At 46.8% G+C, this 21826-nt stretch overlaps 1 protein-coding gene across 2 annotated transcripts in view; it reads right to left on the bottom strand.

Annotated features, from left to right (window-relative positions):
* Nucleotides 1–21826, bottom strand: part of LOC126154581 (uncharacterized) — a 129747-nt gene that overhangs the window by 88391 nt on the left and 19530 nt on the right. For both annotated transcript variants that reach the window (XM_049916157.1, XM_049916156.1), the window contains exon 2: nt 7308–7469. In XM_049916157.1, coding sequence (XP_049772114.1) covers nt 7308–7469 — 162 coding nt within the window. The remainder of the gene's footprint in view (nt 1–7307; nt 7470–21826) is intronic.

The following is a 21826-nucleotide window of genomic DNA, read 5'->3' on the forward strand; positions in this document are numbered from 1 at the left end:
TATAGATGCACGGTGTATGGGTCTACAAGACCCACTTATTTAAAGCTGTTGGATGTGGTGCACCATGAGGGGATTCGGTTTGCCACTGGGGCGTTCAGAACGAGCCCCATACCGAGCCTCTGTGCAGAGGCAGGTGAATCGCCACTTCACCTCCGGCGGCATCTAATAATGGTGCGCCAGGCCTATAAAACATTAGCCATACCATACACACCTGCATACCACACTATTGCTTGGCCTCCACTGGAAAGGCTTTTCCGCAACCGGCAACGAGCAACAAGGCCCTATGGGATTCGTGCAAAGGATTTCATTTTAGAGATGTGTGTGGCCGGTTTTAATGTTTCACGTCGTGGTTGGAGCAGATATCCACCTTGGCTCCTCCAGAGGCCCAGACAGAATTTAGATTTTGCAAATTTTAAGAAAGACAGTACATCAGATTTTGCTTTCAAATCTTTGTTTTTTAATATTTTCGATAGGCATCATGATTTTAGTCTACACTGATGGATCCCAACAGGGGGATTTTCTTGGTTGCTCAGTAGTGTTCCCTGATCGTGTCATCAGGATTCGCCTTCCCCAGGAATACACTGTTTTTTCCGCAGAACTTCACGCGATCCTGAAGGCATTGGAGCAGATACGGTGTACTCAGGGCAAACACTTTCTAATTTTCTCTGACTCACTGAGCTTATTACAGTCATTGCAGAACCTGTACCCAGCGGAGAAGTTGGAACAGCTGATTTAGGACCAAGTGTACACCCTCGAACGACAGGGCAAGCAAGTGTCCTTTTGCTGGGTGCCAGAGCATGTGGGCATACGAGGAAATGAACAAGCTGATCGAGCTGCCAAGGACGCCTGCCGATTACTGGAGGTGACACAATGTTCTATTCCTTTGCAAGGTGTCGTTTCTGTGCTGCGGTGGAAGTCTATGCAATTGTGGGAGGAGGAATGGCTGGCGGTGAGGGAAAATAAGGTGTGGTTGGTGAAACCCACCGTCCAGCCGTGGCGTTCCTCCTGCCGGTCACCTAGGCGGGACGAAGTGACCTTTACACGTCTTCGCATAGGGCACTGTCCTCTTACGCATGCCATCTTACTACGGCGAGAGCAACCCCCGCTGTGTGATGCCTGTGGCGTACGAATCACTGTACATTTTAGTTGAGTGTGATTTATATCGTTCTGTCAGGGCGGAAGTTAATATTAGTTGGGATCTGCCCTCGATTTTAGCCGATGACGAGGCGAGTGTCAAGAAAGTTCTAAGGTACTGTGATGTTTCTGGGCTTTAGCCTAATATTTTAGGTTGGAATTTTTAGTGTGTTGACGAGTGGCTGACCACTCCTTTTCATTCTTGTACTAGGCCAGTTCCAAACATGAGCTATGTGTTTCATTTTAACTCCTTCCCCTACGTTCTCTTGCAGTTCTCCTCTTTACATGCTGCTTTCCACTTTGACACTGTTGACGTGCACACTGCCTATGTGGACTGTCACCTTTAATTTTAGTCTTATTTTGGCACTTGCTGCATTTTAGTGACACTCGTCCGTTATTGTTTCCGCTCGGGCGCTTATTCCATGTTGGACATTGGAAGAGAAATGTTCTGTGTAGGATTAAGAGGAGATTGGGGGAAGACATCATTGTGGGAGTAACCTATATTCTATGGTATTGAAGAAAATGAATACATATAAATGAACAAAAGGAGTATCAGGTGTGTAGAGTTCATAACAATCATTTCTAAGGAAATATCTAGTGATTATAAAGACGCAAGTCGTTCGAAAGTTTTGTGTGGTCTGATGGCGCGAACCTGCTGCTACACACGGTTTTAGGATTCGTCGAGAATATTTCTCCGAAGACCTAAATAATTTCATGAACTTAAGTTGGATGCCACATCCATACACACTACACAGCATAGCACTTGGCTGTACCGATCGATTTCCGTAGAGCGATAAACTATCTTTAACGATTGCTGCAAGGAGACTCAACGAGATCAACAGCTTCGGAACGCATATGGTATTACCGTATTCTTTAACATAAGGAGAACAGTAAGCAATACAGGCTTCATAACCACCGCAAACATAATTAAAAGGACTCAAATAAAAGGAGGAAACAATGAAAAGGAATCACTAAACCAAACCATAAATAAAAATCAAATAATAATAGTGGGCATTCACACTAATAAAACGCTCATTAAATAATAGAGAAAATAAAAATGAGACTGCTGCCACTGTGCACCTGGTGCGAGCGAGTAGTTGTGCGCTGACACTGGTGCTCTGTCGTGGCCACCTGCTGGTCCGACGTCCCTCTGTTGCCTCAAGCTCCTGCGTGCTCCACCGCCACATAACGCCATCGCAGCCCTCCCGGCTGGCCGTGCAGTCTAACTCACTGCTTACCGAGCGCCAAGGGGTGCTGGTCCCCTACACGACCCCACCCAGTGGGTCTGTGTCGAGGTCCGGTGTGCCGGCCAGCCTTTAAGGAGGTTTTCATTCTGCCTCGGCGAATGCGCGTTCGGTTCTCCTTACTCTGCCTCAGTTACACTAATTCGGCGATCTCTGTACAAACCCTGTCTCCACGTACGCGTACACCATAATTGCTCTACCACGCCAACATTTGGGGTTATATTCGTCTATTATGAGACGTTCACGGGGTGGGTCCACTGGGCGCCGAACCGCACAGTAACTCTGGGTTCGGTGTCGGGTGGCCGAGGGGTGGGTGGACTGCTGTGGGGTTGAGGACCTCTGAGAGCTACGGCGGGACGAAGTCTCTCGTCGTTTGTAGGTCCCCGCTTCAATACACATAATACACACAATAGGGTCATCTCACGCCACAGGGACGTTGTGCAAAACAGTTGTATGAATTCTGCTGATTAAATATCCTTTTGTTACCACTGCATTTATGATTCAACGATGGCCAAGGAACTGGTTCTACATTCCTAGACCTCCTCCATCCGTTTTGCAACATCACATTACTCGGTCAGTGGAGCTTAGGCTATCCTCTCCTGTAATAAATCATTAAGGAACCTTCATTGAAGTAACGACCAATCACATTTTTGTCGTTGTTGTGGTCTTCTATCTGAAGACATGTTACATGCCACTCTCCATGCTATTTCATCTCCAAGTAACTACTGCAACCCGCATGGCTTTCCAACTGCTTTCTCTATTCATCTGTTCATCTCCATCTACAATTTTACTCACTAAAATTACGTTCAGCACTTAACTGGTGATTCCTTCATGACTCAGAGTGTGTTCTTTAAACTGATTACATATTTTAACAAAGTTGTTTCACAAAATTCTTTTCTACCCTACTCTGTTCAGTACCTCCTAATTTGTTACACGATCTAACCATCCAATATTCAGCGTTCTTCTGTAACACCACGTTCCCAACGTTTATACACTCTCCTTATCTGAACCGTTCATCGTCCATGTTTGACATTCATACAAGCCTACAACCCACACAAACACCTCTAGAAAAAGACCTCCTAACTCTTAAATTGAAATTAGCCGTCCAAAATTTCTCTTATTCAGAAACTTTTTTCTTGTCATCACCGGTCTACATTTTATATCATATCTATTTCGTTCGTCACCCTAAATAGCACAACTCATCTACTATTTTCAGTGTCTTGTTTCCTAATCTAATTCCTTCACTGTAATTTGATTTAATTTACCTACATTTCATTATCTTCCTCTATTGCTTTTGTTGATGTTTATCTTGTATCCTCCTTTCAGTATACTGGCCACTCCGTTCAACTGCTCTGAAAAGTCCTTTGCTGTCTGTCACAGAATTGCAATGTCATTGGCAAATCTCAGCGTTTTTCTTTGTTCCGCCTGAAACCTAAACACCTCTCTACATTTTTCTTTGGTTTCGTTTACCGCTTGCTCAACGTACAGATTCAGTAATAGCGAGGATAGTCTACAACACCACCTCACCCAGTTCTCTTCCCTTTCACGCCCCTCGACGCTTAGAATTGCCGTCTGGTGTCTGTACACACCCTGTCTTTTACCAGTGCAACCATTACAGTTTCAAAGAGAGTAATCCAATCACTTAGTCTCAAATAAATCTTTACTGAGTACAGCTCAGTTGCTCTCATCAAGTGGCTTCTACATTCTATGCGAAATTTTAACGTATTTTGTTTTTCTTGTATCGTGAAACACATTTCTTTTTTCGATACAGCCAGCACTCGGCAGACGTGCACGACATGAACAGAATGAAAGCTACATTTCATCTGTGCTCCTGGGTGCTCATATTGCTGTACTGAAACCAGTTGTTTTCTCACTGTCCGACGAGAAGAATTTCCGTAATTGTGTATGGAATCGATAAATTCCGCATATGACAGTAACCCATTTCATGAGCAAAACAGGCAAATCCTATGTTTCAAAAATTAATTACTCTTAAATAAATCTTCGGTTTTGGAAACATGAAATGCCAATGAGCTGTCTCTGTTAGATCTGCAATACTATCAGCAGTAAATGCCACATGTCCATTTTAACCGTCGAGTGGTCGCATCGATTTTTGTAACACCAGTGGCCGCGTGGTTGACTCTGTCAACCATCCATTATTTTCACTAAAGATGTGAAAAGTTATACCATAATATGCTCCCTACTGAAAACTAATAAGTTTATTTTGGTGTTTTAATTAATAGAAATACAAGTTTTAATATTTCACCTTTATTGTTTCTAAAGATACAATTAAAATCTAATTAAGGAATCTAGTTTTTCATTTAACAATGCACTCCTAACATACAGGATCAAGTTAAATAACATTTGACCTTCATTCTTTCTCAGCATATGTTACTCATACAGCTTTTATTGGATTATACTCTCTTTATTGAACATGACTATAGTGTTTCTACGTAAAAACAAAGTTTACTCATCCTGTTCCTCTATCTCATCCGTAGTGTTACGCGCACACTTCTCACACCCAACTGCGGAATGCTTCTTGCATACAGACATCTTAACACTGACTACAACGAAGTGTGGTGACAACATTGTTTTCTCTGCCAAACACATCGCAGCGACTCTTCTTTTTGTTTGGAGGTTCTTCTGGTTCTTGAGGTTCTTGCTATTTATAAGGCAACGAAAATATTTTGAGATCATTTGGAAGCATCGAAATGTTGGATCCTGTAACTAAATGATCTTTAATAAGTTTTTGGGATAACTGTTTCACAAACAGCCCCGTTGGTGTTGTTGGGTTTTCTGCATTGCAGTGAAACAGTGTTTGGGTAATGATACCAGCGATGTTTAGTACGGCGAACCATTCAGCCACTGTCCACCTCCTTGTTACTCGTGCAACTGAATGCTTACTGTACATTAGGTCGACTGTATCGACCCTTCCTTTTGTCGGTTATAGTCCACGATAATGTACGGTTTATTGGTATTCTCATCGACTGTGCCTTCACTGTGCATGGTGTTAAGCAGAACAGCACATTTGTTTCTTTTGGGCACATATGACATCAGTGTGATATCTTTCTGGTATCCAAACAATGAAGACCTAATCTTCCTGGATTTCAGAGGTAGGAATTCCGGGGGAATTTCCGTTTTATTTTTCTTCAGAGTTCCAATCCATGTGACGTTTCTCTGCAAAAGTAAGGCTGACAGTGGATAACTGGTATACCAAATATAAAAGGTAATATTCCGATTTCATCACAGCACAGGTTCTGCCAGGCGATGCGTGATATCGTACGGTTTATTTGGCACACTGTTAGGGCCATTTGGTTGCGTTCCACGGTACAGCTCAACACATTCTGTATGGAATGTTTTTGGCATCGCAAATAGCAAAGAATTTCGGGCTGTATTTTCCTGGTTTGTTCGGTATGTACTGAACATACGCATATCGCCCTCTAAAACGTGTGAGCATCTCATCAATGGTTACAAACTCTTCCAAACTATATCTTTCCTTACAATTGGTGACAAAATTATCTAAATATGATCTGATTGCTGCAAATTTGTCGCTCTTGCGTCTTTGTGTTCTTGTCAATTTGTCGTCAAATCTCACGCTCCTGAGGAGAATAAGAACCGTCTGTATGATATACAAACTATGGATCTTTATACCAGTGCCATCTTTACTGCAAAGTTCTTCAACTTTTGTTTTATTTCCACCCTTCAAACCAGTCAATATAAAGATTGCAAGGAAAGCATATATCTCTTCCCTAGAAGTTTCCTTCATCTCTCTCTCTCTCTCTCTCTCTCTCTCCTGTGATACTGCGTTGCTGATTGATGTATTCCACAAGTGAATTAATCATATCTGCACTAACAATCTTACTGATTGCTGTCACTTATTGTGTAATGCCCTTAGCAGACCTCTTCGGACCCGGTAGAATTTTTTTATATTTTTTGAGGGCGCTTTCGCCGTTTTGGCTCCTACACTTTCCGTGGACCACTTAGTTTTGCCATTTTTACCAACAAAATACCCACACATAAAATCAAAATTATCGTCACCATTTTTTTCATCTTCATTAAGTTGTATTTCGTCTTCGATATATGTATGTCCTCCTCCCTCTAAAGGAACTACTTCTGCTTCTGATTCACTGTTGTGATCACTAACTACTATTTGTTCTTCTTCCTTGTCAGACCAGTCAAATTCAGAACACTTGTTGTCGTCCAAATCTTCTTTTAGAAGCCTTTCAATCTCCTCCTCTGGTAACCCCTTTTTGAAAAATCCCTAAAAGTATAAATAAAAATAAAATATAGTTGCTAGTGGAAGATTTTAATCTTAAATAAATACAGTATTCACAGTTACCATAAAAAAATACTTACATCACAGGTCGCGTGGTTGACTCTGCACACCAAACAGAACCAGGACTAAAATAAGCTGCAGTTGCTGTCAATGTGTGAGCGCTACAAACGCAGCAACAGTTCAATTGACAGAGGTCCATCTTGAAGATAGGCGGACCCACCAGTACTGCAACAATGCGTATTTTGACTTCAAAGTGAAAAACGAACACTGGTTGGCTCAGTCAACCAATGCGACCGCCCGAGGGCTAAAAAGAGGAGGTAATGCCCATGCCTTTGTAATTAATGTAGCTATGAAACAGGACTGTATCATATGTTGCGTACTGTCTCGCAGTTAACACAGGTGTGAACAGCATTACCATATATTACATGATTCGGCAGGTATTAGAGGTGAACGGATTAACTGACTCACAGTTTGTATCAAAACAGAAGGGTACTCCCGAGCTCGATTCCTCAATATGCAGAGGCCCGGAACGTCAGAAACCAGGAATCGCTGGCAAGGAGCGCGGGCGTCACCTCTCACATACCTGGTTTGTTCCAGAGTTGAGGAATACAACGCGGAGAGCGCCTGAACGAGGCGAGCTGCCACTGAACCCTCACCTCAAAATCGTCCGCAAACATGTCGTAGTACAAAGTGATGCCTCCTTTGTACGTGGTTTCATTGGTTTCCTCGTCTACAGTCTGTGAAATGTTAACCAAAATGCCTGGGTATTCCCCATCATCGCAGGCGCCAAGCTCTAACATGTCTATAGTGTATGGACCCTGCCGAACAGAAAAAAAAACACACACATTACAAGAGCGCTTCACTAGAGTACCAAGGATACATCTCAAAACAACAGCAGTGCTACTGAGACTGAATAGGAAAATCGAAAAGTTTTCTTACTACTGGCTGTACGAAAATTCAGCAATTGAAATACATAAATAGAATTCTTACATTGAGTAAAAAACGGTTATTTTTAGAGTATACATCGCAACATGAATAACCATAGGATTATTTGAGAGTTTATCAGTTAGCGCATGCCTGCACTCCATAACTGCAGGAAGAGTGCTTCGATTCGTGAGCAAAAGAACTTTGCAGGGCTGAATTGACGGAAAAAGTTACTAAGGTTCATAACAGACCAATGGAATTCTTTGTAAGTTTAGCAGTCAATGCATCAGTCAAGTATCTAAAGAACTACGGTATGAAAAGCCATGATAAAATTGTGTTCAGTATAGATTATTACTATGAAAATTCCGAGAGCCTAGAATGAATCTAGAATTATAAGGTAAGAGGTAATGTGTGTGAAATTCAGTGTGCTGAATTTGAGTTCCTGATCCGTTACGCAGTTTTGATCTCCCAGGAAATTTCAAAGCCGCTCTTGCTTAGTCCTCAGAGAAAAACCCATTGTTCAAACAACTGCTGAGCTGTGAGACAGCCTTTTCCCCATAACATCGTTTCTTCCAGAAGTGCCACAGGAGATCCGTGTCTATTTTTGCAAACTACATAGGAAGTAAGTCTACTGGGGGGAGTGAAGCCATAAGGGCAACTTATGGTTCACGGAAGCAAATGTTTGGGGAAATGATTCGAGATGCATCACACAGCTTCGATATGTCAAGAAGTTCTCTCACCATAATGATCATGACGATAAAATTACATAAATTTTGGTTCATACAGCGATTTACCAACAACAGCTAGTAGTGATATGCTCTATGATTTTCTGGAACATCTGAACTCACTCCACTCAAGTATTAAGTTCACCCTGGCACTGTAAAAGGGATGGCCAGTTGGCGTTGCTGGATGTGGTTACCAAAAGAATGACCAGGTGCCGTTGCTGATGTAGTTATCAAAAGCAGAGCACCCCCTGCGGGTTCGGGGGTAAGAATAGGCCCGCGGTATTCCTGCCTGTCGTAAGAGGCGACTAAAAGGAGTTTCAAATGTTTCGGCTTCATGTGATGGTCCCCTCTCGGGTTTGACCTCCATCTTTCTAAATTATTCCGAAGAGCGAGCCAATTGGGGAAGGGCGCCTTACATGGTGCACTGTATCCGTCGTGCATTGAGACCTTTAGCCGACTTTTTCGTCGTTGCAATGGTGTCCCGCTCGTTTTCCATCTCTTGGGCGAGGATACGTCCCTGGGTGCGATTACTACACTGCACTCTGCAGTGTTGCTTTTAACTTCCACGACGACCTTGGACTTTCTTGCACCTAAGATCCAGCACGGTAGCCAGTCCGTTGTGGTGGGGCCGCCATGTACCCTGTTGGTTGTAGCCCCCTGACAACACAGGGATCGCTCTACTGATGCCTGCGCCGTTAACTCTCCACGTATGCCAAGGAGTAGATGCCCATCTCCATGGGGCATCGGGACTCCCGGCAATGGCCATCCTGCCAGGTGGCCTTTGCTGTGGCTGGGTGGCGCCCGTGGGGAGGGCCCTTGGTCGGAGTAGGTGGCATCAGGGTGCATGACACACAATGAAGCGTGGCACATCTTCTCTTGCTGGTGGCCAGCCACCAGCAGTCTCTAAGCGTTCGAGGGCCCATTTTAAAGGTAACGTTAATGACCCCAAATCGTTCCCCCCCCTCGCCAAACCATGGGAGGAATGAAAGGCATTGAATGACAGTGAGACGTATTCGCCCAGATATCTTGTCTGTACCAGAGCTGATGGGGAATCTTTTATATCCGTGAAGCCTCAGTTCTTTGTAGAGCATTTAGAGGACAAGTATGGGGAGGTGGAGAGCTTGTCCAAGATGCGGTCCGGATCGGTGTTGATAAAAACGGCATCCTCCGCTGAGTCGCGGGCCTTGCTCGCTTGTACTAAGCTGGGGGATGTCTCCGTCACTATCACGCCCCATAAAAGTCTGAATATGGTCTAGGGCATTATCTTCCACACGGATCTCCTTTTACAGTCCGATGACGAGCTGCGCGCCAACTTGGAGCGCCGAGGTGTCCATTTCGTCCGGCGCGTCCACCAGGGTCCGAGGGAACGTCAAGTTACCAGAGGTGCCTTCGTCTTGGCCTTTGAGGGTGACACGTTACCTGAGAAGGTCAAGGTGATACCGTTGTGATGTCAAGCCATATATCCCTCCCCCGATGCAGTGCTTCAAGTGTTGGAAGTTTGGCCATATGTCTTCACGCTGTGCTTCTGACCTCGTCTGTCGCGATTGCGGTCGACCATCCCATCCTGATCATCCCTGTGCCCCGCCTCCAATCTGTGTGAACTGTGGTGCGCACCATCCGCCTTGCTCACCAGGCTGTCCGATTCTGCAGAAGGAACGGAAGATCATGGAAATCAAGACTCTCGACCGCCTGACGTACACTGAGGCGAAGCGGAAATATGATCGGCTTCATCCAGTGCGCATGACAGCTTCTTATGCCGCAACTGTCACTCCTGCTACAGTTCCATCCGCTCCAGTCAGCTCTCAGAGTCGAATCCCCACACCTGCCCCCTTGATGGTGGGGGGCACTAAACCCACTGTTGCTCCTGCTCCATCTACTTCCGGAGCCACACCTCCCAAACCATCAGGGACATCAGTTCCCCCTTCCCAGCCGGAGAAGCGTAAGACTTCTTCGGCTACTCTCGTAAGGAAGGGGTCCCTTGGGGACCTCCCTTCTCAAGTTCCGACTGGTACCAAGGCTGACAGCCGCAAGTGGCTTAAACAACCGCCGGTCCCTGGTCGTCGGGACACACGGTCGTCGTCTGTCCCTGAGACTGACCCAGTGCCGCCCTCCCAGCCTGAACCACCAAAGGCACAGCACGAGAAGCAGAAGAAGTAGGAACTCCCCAACGCTACTGACATTGCGGTGGCACCCATTCCACCGCTTCCTACAAGCTCTGCGTCTGAGGATGAGGTGGAGATCCTGGCGTCCGCTGTGGACATGGTTCACGCCAGTCCCTCATATGCAGTAGATGGCTGTTGTCCAGGTGGTGACTGAGAAGCAGCAGGGGCCCAGGAGGCGTAACCTGCCTCCCCAGTCCCTTCACGCCTTTCCCATCCATGGCCAATACCATCCTCTAGTGGAACTGCAGCGGTTTCTTCCACCATCTAGCTGAGCTCCGCCAACTTATCAGCCTTCATCCTTTCCTTTGCATTGCTCTGCAGGAAACTTGGTTTCCAGCAATGCGAACCCCCGCCCTCCGTGGCTATCGGGGTTATTTTAAGAACTGGGCAGCTTATGAAAGGGTGTCTGGTGGCGTCTGCATATATGTCCTTAACTCTCTTCACAGCGAGTTTGTACCTCTACAAACAGCTTTAGAGGCTGTCGCTGTTCGGGTGTGGACGCCACAGGCTATTACCATCTGCAGTATTTACCTACCACCGGATGGTGCTGTTGCGCAGCATGTCCTGGCTACTCTGATAGCCCAACTGCCGCCACCTTTCGTGTTGCTGGGCGATTTCAATGCCCACAACCCTCTACGGGGTGGGACTGTCTCCGATGACCGCGGTCGTGCCATGGAGCATTTGTTGGCTCAGCTCGACCTTAGCCTCTTTAACACCGGTGTTCCCACGCATTTCAGTGTGGCCCATGGCTCGTTCTCGGCCATCGATCTCTCTCTTTGCACCCCCGGACTTGTCCCATCCCTCCACTGGAGAGTGCATCCTGACCTGTGTGGTAGTGACCATTTTCCCATCTATTTGTCACTGTCCCAGTGTCATTCTTCTGGGCTCCTGCCCCGCTGGGCTCTCCACAGGGCTGACTGGCCAAGTTTTACTTCCGCGGCAACCGTTGAGTCTCCCCCAAAGGGTGACATTGACAAGGTGGTCCGTGTCATAACCACGTCAATCATTTCGGCGGCCGAGGCTGGCATCCCCCGCTCTTCTGGACTCCCTCGGAGGAAGGCTGTACCCTGGTGGTCGCCAGAGATTGCTGAGGTTATTTGCGACCGTAGTCGGGCCCTCCAGCGTCATAGGCGGCACCCGTCTCTCGAGACCCTCATCGCCTTTAAGAGACTCCGTGCCTTCGCCCGTCGTCTTATTACACGGCGTAAGCAGGAATGCTGGGAGCGGTATGTCTCATCCTTGGGCTCCCGTGTCTCCCCCTCGCTCGTGTGGTCCCGGATACGGCGGATTTATGGACACCAGACCCCTATGGGTGTCCCTGGGATCTCCTTGAACGGCGCTGTCTGCACGGCCGCTGCCGCCATTGCTGAACACCTTGCTGCGCACTTAGCTAAGAGCTCTGCGACTGCAACTTATCCCCCCGCCTTTCGCTCTCTCAAGGAGCGAGCCGAGCAGACGCCGTTATCGTTCCGCACGCGTCGTTCTGAAACATACAATGCTCCTTTCAGCGAGAGGGAATTCCTCACTGCCCTCGCCGATTGCCCTGATACAGCACCAGGACCAGACTGCATCCACGCACAGATGCTTAAGCATCTCTCCAGGGACTGCCAGAGACACATCCTATCCATCTTTATCCGCATTTGGAGCGAGGGCGAGTTCCCGTCGCAATGGCGAGAGGGTGTTATTGACCCCATCTTGAAGCCCGGTGCGGACCCACTGGCGGTGGACAGCTATCGTCCCATTACCCTCACCAACGTTTTGTGCAAACTGCTCGAACGTATAGTGGGGCGGCGTTTGTGTTGGGTCCTTGAGTTGCGCGGTCTCCTCGCTCCATCCCAGGGTGACTTCCGTAGGGGCCGGTCTGCCACGGACAATTTGGTGTGGCTGGAATCTGCTATCCGTACGGCCTTTGCCCGACGTCAGCATCTCGTTGCAGTATTTTTCGATCTGCGGAAGGCGTATGACACCACATGGAGGCATCACATCCTCGCCACGTTGTCTGAGTGGGGTCTTCGTGGTCGGCTCCCGGCTTTTCTTCAAACCTTTTTATTGCGCCGCTCTTTCCGGGTGCACATCGGTGCCGAATCTAGTTCATCTTATATACAGGAAAATGGGGTCCCGCAGGGCTCGGTGTTGAGCATCTCCTTATTTCTAGTGGCCATTAATGGTCTGGCTGCAGCCGTGGGGTCGTCAGTGTCTCCTTCTTTGTATGCCGACGACTTCTGCATCTCATTTAGCTCCACGACTACGGGAGTCGCCGAACGCAGGCTGCAAGTCGCCGTTCGCAAGGCAGCATCATGGGCTCTGACTCATGGTTTTCAGTTCTCTGCAGCCAAGACTCGAGTTATGCACTTCTGCAGGCGTCGGACGGTCCACCTTCATCCTGAACTTTACCTCGACGGCCACCTGCTTGAAGTGGTGGACACTTGCCGCTTCTTGGGACTCGTGTTTCATGCCCGGCTCACAGGGGTTCCGCATATTACTCAGCTGAAGCAAAAATGCTGGCGGCACCTCAACGCCCTCCGCTGCCTTAGCCACACGTCTTGGGGTGCAGATCGCAGCACGCTGCTGCGATTGTACAGAGCCCTTGTGCAGTCCCAGCTTGATTATGGGAGCCTGGCCTATGGGTCTGCATCACCCTCAGTGTTGAAGTTGTTAGACCCCATACACCACTGTGGATAGTCTACTCGTGGAGGCCAGGGTTCCCCCGCTGCGGATTCGCCGCCATCGACTGCTCGCCGACTATGCTGTCCACGTGCATTGCTCGCCAGGCCATCCCAATCGTCGCCTGCTTTTCCCTGCCATGGTCCTCCATCTGCCCGAACGGCGACCTAGGTCTGGGCTTTCCGTAGCTGTCCGCGTCCAGTCCCTGCTGTCGGAACTGGGGTCATTCCCTCTTCTGCCTCCCTTCCGGGTCCGTGCACCTACGCCTCCCTGGTGTTTGTCCCGGCCGTCCGTCTGTCTGGACTTGGCACAGGGAACCAAGGACTCGGTTCCGCCTGTGGCCCTCCGTCGCCGTTTTCTTGCGCTCCTCGCCTCATTTTCGGACTGTGGACTGTCTACACCGATGGTTCCCTGGTTGACGGTCGCACTGCCTACGCTTTTGCTCACGCTGCCCATGCTGAGCAGCGCTCCTTGCCGGCTGGCTGCAGTATTTTTACTGCAGAGCTGGTGGCCATATTGCGCGCTCTTGAGCATATGCGTTTCTGCTCAGGTACGTCCATCGTTATCTGCAGTGACTCCCTGAGCAGGCTCCAGGCCATCGACCGCTGCTATACCTCTTCTCCTCTGGTGTCCTCTATTCAGGAGTCTGTTTCCGCCATTACCCGTTCTGGTCGTTCGGTGGTCTTTGTTTGGACGCCAGGTCACGTTGGCATCCCGGAGAACGAACGTGTTGACAGGCTGGCCAAAGGGGCGATCGATGCCCCAGCTTTGGAGATCGGCCTCACGGCTCGCGATCAGCAACTGGTGTTGCGCCGTAAGGTGCTTGGGATGTGGACTGCTGAGTGGCGTGGCTGTCAAGGAGACGACCGATGTGTGGCGCTCCTCCCTGCGGGCTTCTCGCAGGGACTCTGTCGTCGTGTGTCGGCTCCGCATCGGCCATACCTACCTGGTGCGTCAGGAGGATCCCCCCCCTGTGTCAGTGTGGGTCCCGGCTGACGGTCGCCCACATTTTGTTGGAGTGTCGCCGACTGCGCACCCTCCGGGAGTCTTTTAATCTCCTGGGCACTTTGCCTTTGGTTTTATGCGACGATGCCTCCATGGCTGATGACGTTTTAAATTTTATCCGTGGTAGACCTTTTTATGGTTCCATTTAGGGAGGTCCTGCACCTTTCCCTTTCTGTGTCTTTTGTCCTCACTTCTCTCAATATTTGTTGCTGTTCTGGTGTGTCGTCGGATGGTTGACTCTTTCCCTTTTTTTTGTTCTTGTGGTCAGTCAACCAGTCTCCAGCCATCTTCTTTTCTGCTGTTTCTTTCTGTCTGGTGTTCATCTGTACTCTTCTTGTCTGTAGTGTTTGTTGCTGCATTTGTGTTCTTTTAGCGCCTGGGGGGGGGCGTCTCCTCCCCCCCTTTGGTTTTTACCTGCTCCGCCGAATTTCGGCTCGCCTGTTTTTGGAATGGGGGCCTGATGACCTTCGCTGTTTAGTCCCCCTTAAACATACCAACAACCACCACCACCACCACGTAGCGGGGAGCTTCTAGCGGGAGCGACCTGCAGAGAGAACAGCTGGAACCACAACGGAACCTGGAGCTGCACGGGCCCGAAGGCGGAATTCAATCACATAGACGGGTGCATGGGATCGAAGACGAAATAACAGCGCTCGGCCTGACACACCAAGTTCAAGAAGGAACGGCTGAGAACGTTTCTAATGGGAGAAAACTCCAGAGAGAGCAGCTGGCATCGCAGCTGTCGCATTTCACAGACCATTCGATTATCTCAGGTCCGCGCCGACGAGTAGAATCTCGTGGCGAAATCGCGGATGCGTCACTTCAGCGTCGGAAGTCTCGAGTTCATCGTAAAGCTACATCGTACTGAAATATCGTGGCTGATGCAGAGCCAGAGAGATTTGTTCTGCACTGTTTGCAGCCTCTTCATTTGTTTTACTTCCCAAGTGGACCGAAAACGCATCGCCAGCCCACAGAGAGGTACTCCGGACCGAAGAGGGAATGCGCAACAACGCGGACCGGTGACGGGACGACTGGACACGGCGGTGGGGGAGGAAGAGAGTAGACATAAATACTGGACCCGTAAAGGAGGAGATCGTCATATTTAAAAGCATACATCAAGGCACATCGGACGACTCAGTGCTCAAAAAACTGCTTCCACGGGGCCTTAACGTAAACAAAGCATAGCGCAGAGACGAAAGAAAAATAAACGACGAAACTGCATAGCACAACATCCAAGCAGCCCCCTCCCCCTAAACCAGCGCAATATTGTAGGTGCCCTTCACATACACACACAACAAATACGTTCACGAAACAAAGGGTCGAAGATGCTATGGACAGCATGACCTCTTCCGCTGCAACCAAACGGAAGAAGAAACATGCTCCAATTGCAAGGGTCCCAACCCTGCCCTCTTCTACAAATGCCTCGAAAGACCCAAGAAGGCCGCAGCGGTCGATACACTCCCCCATCGAGATCATACACGAGCTAGCGTGTCTTCCAGACAGCGACGACTACCTCTACCACCACATAGTGCTCAAAGAAGACCTCATACGGATCGCAGCCACAGTACTGTTCCACCTACTTCAAGATCGCAGAGAGGCTGTCAAAGTTCTTTGGGATACGCTAGAAGACAAATACTGGGAAAATACTACGAGGGTGCGCAAACACGAAATAAAATACACAAACGATAAGGGAATAACAGCACCCTGAATGGCGAATGCACACGAACACACACACACACACACACACACACACACACATACACACACCACACACACCACAGAAAGTAAACAACCCCGTCAACCACTCTAGCCCCCCTTAGCCAGTTACCACCACCACAATGGCTGATGCACAACGTCTACATCTACATCTACATCTACATCTACATGGATACTCTGCAAATCACATTTAAGTTCCTGGCTGAAGGTTCATCGAACCACCTTCACAATTCTCTATTATTCCAATTTCGTATAGTGCGCGGAAAGAACGAACACCTGTATCTTTCCGTACGGGCTCTGATTTCCCTTATTTTATCGTGGTGATCGTTCCTCCCTATGTAGGTACGTGTCAACAAAATATTTTCGCATTCGGAGGAGAACGTAGGTGATGAATATCGTGAGAAGGTTCAGTCGCAACGAAAAACGCATTTGTTTTAATGATGTCCAGTCGAAATCCTGTATCATTTCTGTGACACTCTATCCCATAATTCACGATAATACAAAACGTGCTGCCTTTCTTTGAACATTTTCGATGAAGTCCGTCAGTCCTATCTGATAAGGATCTCACACCGCTGAGCAGTATTCTAAAAGAGGACGGACAGGTGTAGTGTAGGCAGTCTCTTTAGTAGATCTGCTACATTTTATAAGTGTGCTGCCAATAAAACTCAGCCTTTGGTTAGCCATCCCCACAACATTTTCTGTGCGTTCCTTCCAATTTAAGTTGGCTAAAATGGCTCTGAGCACTATCGGACTTAACATCTGAGGTCATCATTCGCCTAGAACCTAGAACAACCTAAACCTAACTAACCTAAGGTCACTACACACATCCATGCCCCAGGAAGGATTCGAACCTGCGACCTTAGTGATCGCGCAGTTCCAGACTGAAGTGCCTAGAACCGCTCGATCACAGTGGCCGACCCAATTTAAGTTGTTCGTGACTGCAATACCTTGGTATTTAGTTCAATTTGCGGTTTTTAGATTAGACTGGTTTATCGTGTAACCGAAGTTTAACGAGTTCCTTATAGCACTCATGTGGATGACCTCACTCCATTAGTTATTTACAGTCAACTGCCAATTTTCACACCATTCAGACATCTTTTCTAAATCGTTTTGCACTTTGTTTTGATCTTCTGAGGACTTATTAGTCGACAAACGACAGCGTCATCTGGAAACAACCGAAGACGGCTGCTCAGACTGTCTTCCAAATCGTTTAAATAGATAAGGAACAGCAAAGGGCCTATAACACTATCTTGGGGAACGCCAGAATCACTTCTGTCTTACTCGATGACAGGGAATCACAAATCCAGTCACATAACTGAGACGATATTCCATAAGCATGCATTTTCACTACGAGCCGCGAGTGTGGTACAGCGTCAAAAGCCTTCCGGAAATCCAGAAATACGGAATAGATCTTAAATCCCTTGTCAATAGCACTCAACATTTCATGTGAAGAAAGAGCTAGCTGTGTTCCATAGGAACGATGTCTTCTACACCCATGTTGATTGTGTGTAAACAGACCGTTTCCTTCGAGGCAATTCATAATGTTAGAACACAATATATGTTCCAAAATCCTGCTGCATATCGACGTTAACGATATGGGCCTGTAATTTAGTGGATTACTCCAACTACCTTTCTTGAATATTGGGGTGACCTGTGTCACCTTCCAGTGTTTGGGTACGGATCTTTCGTCGAACGAACAGTTGTATGTGATTGTTAAGTATGGAGCTAATGCATCAGCATACTCCGAAAGGAACGTAATTGGTATACAGTCTGGAATAGAAGATTTGCTTTTGTTAAGTGATTTAAGTTGCTTTACTACGCCGAAGATATTTACTTCTACGCTAATAATGTTGGCATCTGCTCTCGATTCGGATTATGGAATACTTACTTCGTCTTCTTTTGTAAAGGCATTTCGGAAGGCTGTGTTTAGTAAATCTGCTTTGGTAGCACTGTCTTCGATAGTACATCCATTGCTATCGCGCAGAGAAGGCATTGATTGTTTTTTGTAGCTAACATACTTCACATACGACCAGGATCTCTTTGGATTTTCTGCCAGGTTTCGAGACTGCGTTTCGTTGTGGAAACTCTTATAAGCATCTCGCATTGAAGTCCGCGATAAACATCGGGCTTCTGTAAAAGATGGCCAATCTTGGGGATTTGGTGTATGTTTAAATTTGGCATGTTTGTTTCATTGTTTCTGCAACGGTGTTCTAACCCGTTTTGTGTAATAAGGAGGATCAGCTCCGTCATTTGTCAATTTGTATGGTATAAATCTTTCAACTGCTGCTGATACCATTTCTTTGAATGAAAGCCACATCTGGTCTACACTTACGTTATTAATTTGGAATGAGTGGAGATTAGCCGGCCGCGGTGGTCGTGCGGTTCTAGGCGCTGCAGTCCGAATCCGTGGGACTGCTACGGACGCAGGTTCGAATCCTGCCTCGGGCATGGATGTGTGTGATGTCCTTAGGTTAGTTAGGTTTAAGTAGTTCTAAGTTCTAGGGGACTGATGACCTAATATGTTAAGTCCCATAGTGCTCAGAGCCATTTGAACCATTTTTGAGTGGAGATTGTCTCTCAGGAAGGCGCCAAGTGAATTTTTATCTGCTTTTTTGAATAGGTATATTTTCCCTTATATTTCGAGGATTTGGGGATTACAATATTCAGTCTCGCTACGACAATCCTGGGTACACTAATCCCAAAATCGGATTTGGTGCTCGTTATTAACTCAGGATTATTTGTTGCTAAGTCAGGTGTGTTTTTACAACCGTTTACTATTCGCATGGGCTCATGAACTAACTGCTCGAAATAATTTTCAGAGAATGCGTTTAGCACAATCTCGGATGTTATTTGATGTGTACCTCCGGAATTAAACATGTAATTTCGCCAACATATCGAGGATACATTAAATTCACCACCAACTTTTATCGTATGAGTCGGGTACGTGTTTGAAATCAAACTCAAGTTTTCCTTGAACCTTTCAGCAACTCTATCATCTGAATTGGGAGGTCGGTAAATGGATCCAATTATTGTTTTATTCTGGTTACCAACAATGACGCCTGCCCATACTAACTCACAGGAAGTATCTACTTCAATTTCGCGACAAGTGAAACTACTTCTAGCAGCAACAAACACGCCAACGCCAACCGTGTTTAGCCTATCCTTTCATTGTCTTTTTCAATAAGCACAGAGTGAGGACTAAAGGTACAATGCTGATGCAGACACCGCATCAGTGTGATGTTCATGTTGCTACAATAATTGAAACGTGGATAAAGGCCAGGAACAAACCAACTTCCTCAAATACAACACTTTTCGGAAAGATATGTAAGACGGCAGCGGCGGAGTGGCCATATGTACACGCGATTCAATAGCAGCAAAAGAAAGCCCTCAACTGGCAGTACTTCAGAACATCGAAGGCGTCGCACTCCAAATAAGAGACCGGAGCAGGCGCACCCTCAACATAGTTTGTATGCAAAATCCCCAGGGATGCCCCTATCAATACAGTGCTTACGACACATAACGGAACTTGATGGAATCCTAATACTGGGTAACTTTAATGCAACACTGCAAGTGCTAGCTGACAAACCATACAATGATAGCGGACGCCAACTCTTCGACCTACTGACAACAGAATCAACCAACAGATTCCCAGTAAATCAACCGACCTTCATCTGATTTCATGGACGTTAGACACTAACCTACATGCAGCACAGCCCCAACATCAGCGGCGAAATGGCGGAATCTAGCATCGGCGATTCCATCACAAGGGACCACCTTCTCATCCTCATTGCGACTAGTGCCACCCAACTCCCAGACCAGCTGCCCACAAGACGGACAATGCTAAAATACGCTGACGGAGACTCGGACAGATATAAAGATATACTCTTAGTAAGCCTAGCGCTTTCTATAGCTGTAAGAGACTACAGTGAGCTTCAGCAGGCCACAAACAGATTCTAGTCAGCCATATATCATTGTCTTAAACAGCTGGAGGCAAACCAACCCCCAAGATACCCTCAACCCAGTACAACAGAAAAAAATCTGTACAAACAAATCATACAAACCGATAACACAGACTTCAAAAGCTGGAGGAGCAGCCATTATGCGAGGATAAAAGAATCATTTCTTTGTATGGACAAAGACAGTGGGATGGCATGAGCAGACAGTTAAACTACAGATTTGGGGGAGGGTGTGGGGCAAGTTCTGGAAGCTTCAAAACGCTGACAGATATGGCAACCCTTCCAGGATCAGTTTCTGTGAATCCTGAGAAACAGTCAACAAAATATATAGTTGTAGCAATTTGAAATCTCAGTGTGAATAAAATATTTGTAGATTAATTGTGATTTAAGCTTGGTTGAATAATTTAAGCACACACGCATAGAGTCACGCATGTAATTATAGATAATTTTGTAATAACTGCATCTGTTGCCATGCTTGAGCATCTGCTCGCTGGTTTCAATGCTTTAGTTCAAGTTGTATGAAATAGTGCCACGTTTGCGCGTCTGGTCGCTGGCTATAGACGTTAAGGAGTGCTTTATGTATGTGTTTGTACAGATCACTGCTCGATCAGAACGTTGTCTTAGAAAGATTAAGTGATTATTAATTTATTTTCTTGTATATGTGCTAGTGACACTTTAGTAATTATTTGTGTGGGGGAAATTTGCTCGTGAGGGGATAATATCGATTAGTCCTACACCACATAGTAACGAGAGCTAAAGCTCATTTAGAGAAACAAGCAAATGCTGTAGACAGGATTCATACTGAAATGGCGGACGTACATGGGACTAACAAAATTTTGTGGGACGAGACAGAAATGAGAATGCTAGGTGCGCAGAGAACCGATGAGATAAAAGCGGATCACAGGGAATTTTTGGAAGAAGGTAGATTCAGTCAAGCCAGGGGAGGAGAATCTGCTAGCGAGGAAGAAACTCGGGAACACGTGGATGCAGTAGTAAACATCAGAAACCACTGTGTAGTTAGCCCACGAGGACACAAAAGCTCCCGTAATTACTACAGCCGCCGACAATCGAATGCGTCGGCACGCAGTGACGCATAAGGTTATAGTGTTTATAGTAGACACGAAAGGATTGATAGAACACAATACCGGTAGGTCCACGCTTCTTCAGAACCAATTACGTGAAATAACGTGCAAGATGCTGACGTGGCAGGAATGGAAAATACACTGGCGTTTCTCCAAGAAACTAGAAAAGCGATAAATGGTGGCAATAAAACTATGAAAAACTAAATGCAAAATAACATGACAAAAATCGAAAATAGTATGAAAACCGAAATTAAAAGGAACATGTCGGGAATTCACAAAAGCATGGACAAATGGTTTAAATGGCTCTGAGCACTTTGGGACTTAACTTCTAAGGTCATCAGTCCCCTAGAACTTAGAACTATTTAAACCTAACTAACCTAAGGACATCACACACATCCATGCCCGAGGCAGGATTCGAACCTGCGACCGTAGAGGTCACGCGGTTCCAGACTGTAGCGCCTAGAACCACGCGGCCACCCCGGCTGGCCAGGATGGACAAAGTTAACATGGTTATTAACCCAAATTAAGACGGAAGCAAAAGACGTCGAAGACGAGGTAGTTACACTGCAAGCCAAATTGGCACGCGAAGTAGCTGAGATGAAAAGAACTTCTAATGAAGCTAAATAAATAGCAGGAAACGCGAAACCTATTGCTCTTGTTACTAAGGAGGAGACACTACAAACCGCAAAAGTAGGAAAACGGGCAATGTATAAATCGCAGAGTAGGATAGGGTGCGTCGAAGAGACGCAGTTGTGTGCCAAAGAGATACCGTCGATGAAGTACCTAAGGCAGAATTAGGGCAACTCCGAATAAGCATGAAAAGGGAAATGAAACAACTAGCTGAAGAAATATAGTCTCAATACAAATGTTCGTCGGCCGAGGTGGCCGAGCAGTTCTAGGCGCTACAATCTGGAACCACGCGACCGCTACGGCCGCATGTT

Source organism: Schistocerca cancellata, unplaced genomic scaffold, assembly GCF_023864275.1.
Source record: "Schistocerca cancellata isolate TAMUIC-IGC-003103 unplaced genomic scaffold, iqSchCanc2.1 HiC_scaffold_1096, whole genome shotgun sequence".
NCBI classification, from domain to species: domain Eukaryota; kingdom Metazoa; phylum Arthropoda; class Insecta; order Orthoptera; family Acrididae; genus Schistocerca; species Schistocerca cancellata.